The sequence below is a fragment of the Brachycentrus maculatus genome, unplaced genomic scaffold, assembly GCF_059751285.1.
Source record: "Brachycentrus maculatus isolate JH-2025_06_01 unplaced genomic scaffold, ASM5975128v1 h1tg000105l, whole genome shotgun sequence".
NCBI classification, from domain to species: domain Eukaryota; kingdom Metazoa; phylum Arthropoda; class Insecta; order Trichoptera; family Brachycentridae; genus Brachycentrus; species Brachycentrus maculatus.
This window is the reverse complement of record NW_028280859.1, coordinates 1,195,675-1,208,159: the sequence shown is the minus strand read 5'-3', so window position 1 is coordinate 1,208,159 and position 12,485 is coordinate 1,195,675. Positions and strand designations below refer to the sequence as shown.

Here is a 12,485-nt window from a genome sequence, read left to right as displayed (position 1 = left end):
AAAAACAAGTAGTCACCAATAAAAATTAATTAACATCCAAAATACATTTTAATTTTATAAATTCACATGATTTTTTTCGCTAATTCAAAAACTTCATAAGATATTGGGTTCAATATTCCAACTACATTTAATTTTTTTCTACACTTAGTTTTGCCTATTCCGTTTGAACCAATATCATTTAGAAGAATAATAATTACACAGTTACATTTAAGTAATTCGACCGCTCATTTTAAATTGGCATAACTGTAATCTAAATTTTGCTAACATTCATAAACATATCCTAAGTAAAATAAATATTATAGTAATTTATATAAACTTCTAAATTTATCATAACCACCGATCACTTAAGTATTATATTTCTGTATGCTTTGTATTTTTTTTCTCTAGATTTGTGAAACAAGATATAGTATTTAATTTCGCTAAATAGTATCTCGTAAGCCTTGGAAGTAATTGTATTTTTTTTAATTTATTCACATATATTGGCAATATTTATTTTTACATTACATTCATCTAAATTACGTATTAATTAGTTATAAATTTATATGAGGTTTTTCTGTTCAATTTAAAATTATGAAGTCAGTATGCAGAAAAATGGCATATTCCGTATAAAAAATAATACATATATTTGTGCAAACGAATTTTAAATTAAATATACATCTTACAATAATACAATGTTCTTTTAGTACGGATTTTTTAAAGTAAAAAAATATAATACAATACTTAACAATTTCAAACGTCAACCTAATATGCAAACCACTTTGTTCAGGAGACACACAAACCTAGTTTTTTACAAACATTCGTCGATTGTACTTTATACACTGTTGTAAAACTACAAAATGCATATTTTACCATAATGTTTTATTTTATTCAATACTTTTGAAGTAATCTTTATACAGGTCAAATCTCGGTATAACGAACTTCACGGGACCAAAAAATAAATTCGCTATACTGAAAATTCGTTACACTGGATGTAAAGGATATGACACATTTTTAATTTATTTTATCGCCATATTATACCCACCCAAGTTAAATTACTGTTACACTACACCCGATCTTCCGGTCAGTGATCAATAGAATATAGATACCTACCTAGTACAGGACACGAGTGAAATGAAACCATGATTTTCAAACTGTGAGACTTTATTGCAAAAAAAGACATTTATAAGCAAGTAAAAAAAGGTGAATTAAAAACCAAGTTCAAATAGGTTTTTATTTTTTGATAAAAAAATCGGAAATTTTCTTTTGGACAGAATTTTCTTTGGCGGCTTGAAAAATGGACTTCTCAATGTTACAAATGTTTTTGAAAACATCTTCGGGCACGTTTCTGCAGCTGCTTAAGTAACCCCGAACATTCTTCAGTCCATTTAATGCTTCCACTAAGGAAACCTTCGCTTCAAGCGGAACAATTATAGCTTCATTCTCATTCTCATCTTCATTCGCTGAAGATTCGTTTTCAATGTTCTGTACGTTTTCAACGATTTGCTTTTCCGTCAGCTCGCCTGCAACAACCACATTTTTATCTACTTCGATATAATCTTGGAAGCAGACACCAGCAGAGACAGGAACTACCGATCTATAAATTTCTTCTGCTTCATTTTCAATCTCCAGTGATTCGTCGATAGTATCCACATAGGTACCTTCAATCACTGACGATTTGTCCCAACATTTGTAAATTGTGGACTCCTTTACAGACCACCATGCAGCACAAATCATATCGCAGGCTTCTTTCACGTCGATTTTTTTTACTTCTTCAGAATGCATGTTCGCTAGGATTTTGTTTAATAAATGACCCCTGTAATGCACCTTTACGGCGCGTATGATGCCCAAATCCAGCGGTTGCAATAATGCTGTGCAGTTGGGAGGAAAAAATTCTACTCGTACGTGTTTTAGTTGACAGGTTAACGTATGGGCCGAACAATTGTCGATTAACAAAAGGATTTTTCTTCTTTCGTAATTCATTTTTCTGTCAAGATTTATCAGCCATTCGTTAAAAATATGCTGCGTCATCCAGGCACGTTGGTTTGCCCGGTAATCGCAAGGAAGTGATTGCACGTTTTTAAAACATCGAGGGTTTGCATATTTTCCTATTATTAACGGTTTCAACTTTTCCGTACCTGAAGCATTGCAGCAAAATAATGCGGTTAATCGAACCTTTGATTTTTTGCCCCCCTTGCATGGATCTCCTTTGAATGTTAAAGTACGGTGAGGAAGCAATTGGTAAAATATGCCAGTTTCATCAGCATTGAAAATGTTACTTCTGTCATATTCCGCAATTATTTTTTTTATTTCGCCTTCACGCCATTCCGCAACACGTTCTTGTGGGACACTGTTAGATTCTCCACAAATAGCTTTAGATAAAATTCCATACCGTTCTCGAAACCTGTTGAGCCATCCGACACTTGCCTGGAACGATTGAACATTCATCATATTGGCAAACTCCAATGCCTTTTTTCTAATCAATGGTCCATTCACGGGAAGATTTTGAGACCTCACATTTTGAAGCCATGTGAATGTGGCCTTATCCACATTATCATTCAATGCACCTCTAATCTTCTTTCTCTGTGGTCCCATTGAAACTTCTTTAATCTGGTCTTCTATCTTTTTTCGATCTTTTAAAAAGGTTGAAAGAGTAGAAGGTGCTATTCCATGTGCTTTGGCAACCTCATTCTTTTTCTTCCCAGAGTCGATTTCTTCCAAAATACTTAATTTCTCTTTTAACGTGAATTGCCTTCGTTTTTTGTCCATTTTGAATTAACACAAAAATAAATGACGTATTGTTTTTGAAAAGTTTAAGAATCGCCGGAACACAAAGGATTAATACAGCAGTAGGTAAGTAGGTACGTACGAACAAAAACAAAAACTTGGAGATTTATCACGTTTACGACACGTGTTACGCTCACCAGCGGTCACTTTTGAACACGTGTTTAGTCACCGAGTGCCAAAAACAAACTGAATTCGGAGAAATTTTATGTAAAATGGTAACATAATTTTAAAATTTTGAAAAAAAAAGTTCGTTATTCTGAGATCGGCTTCGCTACATTGAATTTTGGTGCAGTACATTTTATATGGAAGTTTACCGGGGACGAATTGCAGATTCGTTATACTGGAAATTTCGTTACTTCGGTATTCGCTACAAAGAGATTTGACCTGTAATATGATAAATTTATTAATGCGATCATTTCATGAGAAATATTATTAAAAATATTATTTCATGTAAATTATAAAAACGTAAAATGCTGTTAGTAAATGATCAAATTCTGCGATAAAACAATTCTCCAGTAGGTGATATCAAAATTTAAATTTAAGGCTTAAAGTAATTTAAATATTAGGTTGACTATAAAAACTTCGGGCGCAGTTCAAAACCTATCATAAAATTGAACAAACCCACTATTGTTATGTAGAATGGGCAATAAAACAACTGGAGTTATGTTTTGTTAAGTTTTAGCATTTTGAACGGGTTCCCTTAAAATTATATCATATTATTGATAATGGAAGAATTTTATAGACTCTGAACAATTAAGTGAAGAAAATTAACATTTTCTCCATCAAATTGAAATGTTCAGAGTCTTTCATAGATTATTGTATAAACTTGCACTCGCATTATTATATATATAATTATTATTATGTAAAACCATAACAAGTAACCGGTAACAGTTTATAAAAAAAATATCAAGTAAACCATTATTTCAACTGCCGTAATTTCACACAACTATTGCGGACCATTCATTATTCTTTATTATCGCTATTCTTTAGAATGAATGGCATTATTTTAGATTTTGGTACTTTGATAATATGTTTTACAAGCAAAAAGATCAGAAATTGATTTGATATTGGCTTTTGTTAATCTGTGTATATTTTATATATTCGAAATTTCTTTATAAATTTTGCACCATAGTTGCGATACAAAATACACAACTATGACCCACGGGTGTTTCCTTTAACAAATCGATAAGGCATCACAATCGAACTCACGCAAAGCACGTTCATAATTGTGTGAAATCACAATAATGATTTGTCGGCTGAAAATTGTACACTTCAATAATAATACAAGACACAAAACATTCACATACAAATGCCTATCAGCTGCTATCGATAGGCGACCAAATCACAACCCGCTTATATTAATTCTAAGTATAATAAAACCATCACTCGATACATTGGAAGGAAAATATTTTACAAAAGCGGCACTCGGAAGTTTGTCCCCCGCTCCGAGTTCATGCAACAAATCAGCAACTTACTTCATTTCACTTTAACAAATTTTATTTATGAACTTGAACACATTTAATTAATTTCAAACGATTTCCAATCAAACAGATAATTTACTAATCAATTTCACACGTCTTTTCCTAAATCTCCATATAATAATGGATGCAATCTTTATTTTACATTTATTCTAGCATATTAAAAAATCAATGAATAAATAACCCGAGAATCCAAAAACGTATACCAGACCGGTTTTATAAAAAAATGTATGTAATATTATTTGGTATAGGTACTGCCCAATCATAAACATAAGTAATAATAAATAACTTGCAAAATAACCTTGTTTTATATTCACTATACATCTTATTATAACTTAATTACAATCAGTCTCGGGAAGAAGCTGTATTGCTTCATAACCAGTCGACATTATAATTAAGCTATTATGTTTTGTAAGTTTGGTGATTTTATAACAAAGTTATTTTGTAAGCTATAATATGGAAAATGACAAAGTTAGTGTTTTAAATATTAACTACTTTATCAATCTACGATTTGATTTTCCACAGTCTGAATCGATCAAAAGAAACCTTTTTAAATTTGAATTAAAATATCATTTGTTTTATATTTACAACATACTGATGGTCTGTTTATTGTATCTGCGATGCCATGATGTTGGTGTAAAAAAGTTAGCAATACACAAAGTAAAGGGAGTAAAGCTATTGTCATTAGGAGAGAGTGTGTTTTTAGAGAGAATAGTTTTGAATGGTTTGATGACACTAGTTTCCAGAGCATAAACATCAAGATCTGTCAAGATCATTTGTAATCAATTTGAATGGCAAATCATTAAATTATTGAACATTTTAAAATAAAACAATGCTTTTAAAATCATTCTCATCAGACATATACATTTAAAGTGAGATTTTTTTGTTGAAAAAAAGCATTTTCTTCAAATATTAAAATAATATGTATTTGAAAATGATTTGCGAATAGTTTTGGTATATATTAGAATGTTACATTTGGTTTAGATCTTTAAACTATAAAATAAAACGCTTGTTTTTTACCATTTGAATAATATATTATTACTAATTTCGGAAGCTAAAGATACTTCAATCCCCGGGTTTGAATATAAACTCAGTTTATATTAAAACTCGTAAATGGAAGCATCTGTAGCTTCTGAAACTAGTCGTAACAATATAATACTCATGTGATAAAAAAATAAGTGTTTTACTTATAATTTAATCGTGTCTTACCACAAAACGAATGCCGAAACAATAAATTAGATCTTCAATATTATCAAACAGTACCAAAGTGGCATTATCAAACCGAAATGAAGCCATTCTCTTCTTTATTTATTCATCGGTTTGCGAGATTAATACGGAAAAAGAGTTCAATGATTCACTGCGCCGGCGTGGCCGCCTTGAGCTGAGCCAGCTTGGCTTTGGCGTGCGCGAAGGTAGGGCGCGTGTCGGGGTTGAGGTCCCAGGCCTGGCGCATGAGCTCGTACAGCTCCGGGGGGCAGCCCTCGGGGGCCTCCATCTTGTACCCCTTCTCCACGTGTTTTACCACATCCGCCAGAGGCTGCAAATACAAATTATGTCACAAAACTGCGCTAGAATTCCAAATCTTTACTATCTGTATCAACAATTATCAACAATTAACACACTTTGGATGGGAAAGATATTTCTACCCGTTCGGTCGATTGATGCTTAAGGATGGTAAGGGTATTTTTACCTTCTGCGCTGGCCTCATTTCAAAGTCAGAAAATAAGGAATTACATATTTAATGTTTTTATAAGATTATGTACCAATCTCTTTGTTAAGGTCTTAACTGTATGTACAAAATTATCAAATCCCATTGCCAGCTGTCCGCAGGTGTAAAATACACCCACCCCAAATGTGTTAACTGACAATATGCATTAAAAAAAAGTAAAAAAGTACTCACAATTCTCGGGTAGGGTACTCTTCCAAAGGAATATATTTCCCAGAGCAAAATTCCAAAACTCCACATATCTGATTTGTTTGAGAATTTCTGTAAAAAATAATACAAGTTTATAATTAAAAAATTTTATCAACGACTCGTAAGTTTTTATTAACTTAATTTTCGTAACATAAATTTATATTAATTTTACAAGCCTTACAATATGCATTGCGTAATTAATCAATCTGAGTGAAAAATATTCTGTTCACATTTCTCGTTAATTTTTCGGATCATAATTCAGAATCCACCAATTTTTTTGTCCAATTTCAACTAAGCTTTAGTTAATTTTACATACACATCACATTCACATCACATCTCATCCATACATCCATACATTCACGTCATTCTTCAAAAGTTATATGTGACAGCCAATACAGATTGTAAGAAATGTAAGTATCCAGACTTCCATATTCCCATTGAGGTATTACTGAGGATAGACAGTTGAATAATCTGTTTACTATTTTAATTTTATTACACTTAATTACATTCATTTTACTTTTTCACTATTGGAAACTTACTGTATCTTTTACTATAATACATGTCGATTTTGGGCACTGAATTGAACTGGATAAAAAAAATAACTACATATATGTTAACGCAATATTTATGGGAAATGCTTAAAATCGTCTTTTACATACTATTGGTAGAGAGCGGGAAACGCTTAAAAGCGTTCTATTTTGTTAATTTTGGTAAAACAAAATAGAAGGCTTTTAAAAAATACTTTAAAAATACACAGATTGGAATTGGGTTTGCGGTTACTTGTGAATAGTAAACGACCCTAATTAGTATACTAATAAGGGTCAGGGTTGATGAAAAAACTACCAGCCAACAATGTGTTAAGATAAACAATACACAATTACAAACTTGCGAGGTGTGACAAGGAAGCGCGGGAATGGGTATAAGGAGGAATGAGGAGGGAATGGGAAAGTAGAATAGCGAGGACTAATTGTCTCCGACCCTCATACTGGGCGCCTGTAAAATATATGCCTGGGTGACCATAAAATAGGTGCCTGAGTGGAATACTGGGCGTGAAGTGGTACGACTTCGTCAGGAATGAGGATGTGAGGAGAAGAACCCAACAGCCCCTTGTACTGAAAGTTCTGAAAAGGAGAAGGTGGACATCGTTGGGACATATCCTTAGAATGCCCCTGAGAGTAATAACCCCTCACGTCTCTTCATCCTACCCCGACGATTCCGGCGCCTCGAAAGGCTACTGACGACTATTCACCGACTATACTCAGCGAAAGTTCGGGATACCGGACTGACCTGGGAGGAAGCCGAGGAGATGGGTGACAGAGTGACTTGGAGAGGTCATATGCTGGAGCATAGGAGGACCTAAGGAGTGAACGCGGAAAATAGTGTTGTGTCTCACATTGTGCTTGAGCGCCTCGGGCGCGGTCCACTTGATGGGCAGCTTGGCGGCGGCGTCGGGCCCGCCCTCCTCACGCGCCAGCCCGAAGTCGGCCACCTTGGCGCGCCCGCTGTCAGCCACCAGCACATTGCGCGCCGCCAGGTCGCGGTGCACCACGCGCCGCGCCTCCAGGTACTCCATGCCCGAGCAGGTGTCGCTGCACACACACACAGTCACAAACCTCTACCACACACCTATCCAATCAAGTATCCCATTGCGAGTGGAATCCATATCACAATCCAATATTTGATCTCTCTCCTGAGTGACACAATTCGATTACGTTTCCCAGAAGGGGTGCCATTTAAATTTAACAATATAATGAAAATATAACTTTGTTTTAAAATCACCATAAATAGCTATCCGCTTCTTTTTCAAGACTGACAGTCTCGAAACCGGTAGACATTATAATTAAGTTATAATAAAATATTTATAGTGATTTTAAAACTTAAAGTTATATTTTAATTATAAAATGGAAATTCACAAGTTATTGCTTCAGATATAAATTTAAAATCTAACAAATTAGTGCAAGAATTATCACCTTTGCATAGCTTAACCCTTACTAGCCAATGTCAAATCTCATTTGACATAAATTTTTTCCTTGTAGGTCCCATGTCAAATGTTATTCAACATTTTTTTCACCACTAATATCATATTATTATGTTAAAAGGTTAATATTTTTTTCACTGGTATCTATAACAGTATGTGGTGCAAAGGACAAATTAATTTTTGCCCGTAGGAATGTATAACTGTCCACCTGGATTTTTTTTGGGGACAAGAAGGGGTTAAGATTAAGGCAACGCATCATTATCTAATATGTCACACTGGCACTCAACACCCATGTGTCAAAAACTTATAGCGAACGCAGCCACATTCCATTATTTTTAACAAAATTTGTAATGACAATTTAAATCCGTATTTATGTACCTGTGGAATTATTATTAGTTTGCTATTGGTTGATTCAAGACTTACATCACTTTAACCCATCCGCCTACCTGCCGCCAAACGTTGACGATAGGTATGTTTTTACATTCGAATAATCGCCGCAGGTTATAAGCCACGCCCACATCCGTGGTAGTTCATATAATAAAGATACTTTAGTGTGATATCTACAAATCAGTAAAGAAAGCTTTTTGTAATGCATTATTTCTTATAATTTTTATACAAATTTATTGACGACACTTGACCAAAGATGTCCCTGTACGGATAGAATCATTTTGATTGAAATATCACCTAAAATCAGTTAGAAATCAAAACTTTACATCCTAGGTATAATGTTTTATTGAGTTATTTTTTCACGTTTTCTTGTCAATTTATCACATTTCTGATCTAGACACACGATAAAATACGTGCATAATGGTTATATGTACCATATTTATTAGTAAAACAGTTATAATTATAATTTTATAGTTTATTTTTATAACTCAGTAGAATTTGAACACCGCCTTAAATACACGAGCGTTGTGATTGGTCGGACTGTTTTGTTCCACAAACATCAATCTGTTTAGTGCGCGGTGCCTTTTTATGCATTTAAAGATTATTTCTATGTTTGTTCTCGTTTTATCAGGTGCAAAATATTAGCGCCTCATTGTTTGACAAACCATATCACCTCCCCTCCGGGCGGGGCAATTTTCTTACTTGCGGGGATACATTCAATTAGTGTCTTTGTATACATGTTTTGAAAAAAAACTGATATGCGGATGGGTTAAGTATGCTAGAGGTAATGCGACGTATGTTAATACTTACAAAGCGAACATGATTTGGTCTCTCTTGGTAACGTGTAACCGCCCCCGACTCCTCAGGTAGTCCACCAAGCTGCCCTTGCTCATGTACTCGGTGACCAGGCAGATGTGCTGCTTGTTGAACACCAGCCCTAACAGTTTTACTAAATTCTCGTGTTTTAACGATCTGGAAAAAATATATATAAACAACATGTTAATCTGTCTCGGCAGTCAATATTAACACAAGCTGAGCAAATAATTTATGACAAATTTTATGAATTATTTTCTAAAAGTGCATTAATATCTTAAATACTGAATACCAATAAATTTAATTAAATACAATGTTAGCTGTTGAATACTACATACAGTAATATATCGTGGGGTATACTGACAAAAAACGTTAAGTCTAAAATCCCTGTTTGAATAATCCCAGTAAATAAATCCCATTTAAAGCTTTCAACCTGAATTAAATACCCGCTATTAAACATAAAGTTGAATTACTTTTTAAACCACATAAATATGACATTTCAAACTACTTAGTGTATTTTGTCAGCTTATAGAACGTTGAAAACTTTATAATACTGCATCATTAAGTCAAAATTGCATAATTTCGAGTTAACGTTTTTTGCCACTACACCCACGATCTGTATGTATATTATACTTAGATAGACACCAGGCACTAGCAAATGTCTCAAAAAAATTTAAGAAGTAAAATGAATTTATTTTCATGTATCTGTGATTGTAGGTGAAATTCACGATAGATGAAGTCCTTATTTTTGGGACCCAGTAAACTACATTTTCACAACATGAAGTTTGAGATAAACATTTGTAAAAATATTTATTTAGGAACTACATCTGCTATATACACATTAGCGCTCTTTAAAATACACATGTTTTTTCATACAACACTCTGTAAAAGGTAAACATTAAGGTTTTGAGAAAATTTATGACTATTCGTCATTAAGACATAATGATTTACACGCATTTACGGTATTCTAAAAATGCGAATGAAACAAAGACATCTGGTGGAAAAGTGATTGTTTGCAAATTGAGTTTACGAAGAAGAATGTTCAAATAAAGAGAATTTGAAATTTTAATTTAATAAATTGACATATCAATGACCAGGGAAGTGAGAGATAAATTTATGGATGTTTTTTATTTATTTTATAAAAAAAATTATAAGACAATCTACACTATTCTTTTTGAAATCTCTAAAGAAATCAGAGGGATTGAAATGATTAAATTAATAATACTTTAATTACAAGAAAAGCAAATTTCGAATGCGACATCATTAGTTGTTTTAACCCCAAGTATCAGAATTGCAATATTTGCGACCCTTATTACCAGGCCATTAGTGTTATTGCAGATTTTGTATACTCTATTACGTATTTATTACTGGAAGCCGGAAACCGACCCCACTAAGAACTATAATTGCACATGGCATTGCTATCCAAAACCACACTAATGTGTAATGATGCAATATGTTGGCAGCATACTAAAATTTACCAGATAGTACGGACAATGCCCGATCAATCATTTGGTCAATGACGTAACGTATAAATGTATCACCAAGTTTACTAAAACTTACGTCATGAGACTAGCTTCGGCTAGAAATTTGCTAGCCGCTTCCGAGTCTTTGAGCATCTTCACGGCCACTCGCTGCCCGTTGAGTATCCCCAGCATCACGTCGCCGAACTCTCCCTTGCCGATATTCTCTCTGATCTCCAGATCTCTCTCGGCTATCATCCAACCTGGGACAAAACCAATAGACAAAGTTAGAAATACAACTAAAACAATAACAACAAAAAAGCATCTTCTCTAAAACTGTACCCAGAAACGACAAAATAAATATTTAGATTGAGGAAGTAAATTTTGTAATTACCCGCATCCACAAATGCCTGCGGTGCTAAACAGGGTGGCAGATTATGGTCCGCGTTGGTATTTTGCTGGGGGCTGATTTGCGGGGGTTGCTGTAGCACTTGCGGTTGCTGCAATATCTGCCCTTGCATCATCTGATTCTGTTTGAAATTGGAAAATTATAGTAAAAAATTATAAAGAAAATATAAATCGACAAATAATTATACGGCCACATTGGAAAGGGTCAATTCAATCAAAATTCTTGCTGCAAAATGTAGGTACAATTACATTTTTCTATGGCTTTTTTATTTTTATATTTTCCTAAAATTTACGCCATTTTGTTAATCCTTGAAAAAGATATACTGTTAATAATGGTTCATTGTAAATATCCATCTGGGACTAGCAAAAGTAAATAGCAATATCCTTCATATTTTTATATAACAATATTTCCCAATTATTAACACATTTATAATGTTATATCTTATATATTATTAAGTTTTATTCAGATGAGATATTCTATATTTATAAGAATTGTAAATATTCAAAATATATAGAAATAAATCAATTTTAAAAACAGCTATTCTAAATAGAGTATAAAAAAAATTAAGGGCGCTGATGTAGTTCTTATGCAGCACTCAAATATTTATAATTATTAATCATAAACAACTGCATATTGTCACAAATTTATCCAATTAAAACACTATATTTGTTAAAATAAAACAAAATAGAAATGATGACCATTCTTGTACAAATGACACAAAGCAATATAGTTGTAATAATACGAATAAATTTGGATAATTTCTACAGCGCTATTTTCGTAAAACACTAACTCAAGGGTGCTCCGCTGTGATCAGTTCCCATTCTACTATTTTTTGACAGACTACAGTGTGAAGGTGCGCTTACAATTTGGCCTTGCACCATCTGGCTCTGCATCTGGTTCTGCTGCTGCAGCATCTGGTTTTGCTGCTGCAGGGTGGGGGGCGGCTTGGGCTGCTGGTGCTGCTGTTGCTGCTGCTGCAGGACGGGCGCGGGCTGCTGCGCGGGGGGCGCCGCGCCGCCGGGAGCCGCCTGTTGCGAGGGCAGACACTTCACCAGCTGCGTGCATAGCCCGTCCGCGTCCTGGAGGTAGTGCTGTGACAGAATAACATTTATGAGAAGGAGGAATTTAAAAGATTTCACAGTTTCCAGTGAAACAATTTGAAAAGACTCGTTACTCAGTTACAAGTATGTAGGTCCTTGAACGATTGTTCGCAAACCTGACAAATTGCCTACACTGATAAAATTGTCTGCACTGACAAACCTGACAAACTTGCCAAATTTTC

General features: G+C 34.1%; 1 protein-coding gene across 6 annotated transcripts in view; it reads right to left on the bottom strand.

Annotated features, from left to right (window-relative positions):
* Window positions 1-479: 479 nt before the first annotated feature.
* The window catches only part of Csk (C-terminal Src kinase), a 96,943-nt gene continuing 84,937 nt past the window's right edge, over window positions 480-12,485 (bottom strand). For all 6 annotated transcript variants that reach the window (XM_088258935.1, XM_088258937.1, XM_088258936.1 and 3 more), the window contains 7 exons: window positions 12,067-12,294; window positions 11,189-11,324; window positions 10,895-11,057; window positions 9,332-9,493; window positions 7,550-7,745; window positions 6,142-6,228; window positions 480-5,778 (listed from right to left, as the gene is read on the bottom strand). In XM_088258935.1, the coding sequence (XP_088115061.1) occupies window positions 5,596-5,778; window positions 6,142-6,228; window positions 7,550-7,745; window positions 9,332-9,493; window positions 10,895-11,057; window positions 11,189-11,324; window positions 12,067-12,294 (1,155 nt within the window). In that variant the 3' untranslated portion in view covers window positions 480-5,595. The remainder of the gene's footprint in view (window positions 5,779-6,141; window positions 6,229-7,549; window positions 7,746-9,331; window positions 9,494-10,894; window positions 11,058-11,188; window positions 11,325-12,066; window positions 12,295-12,485) is intronic.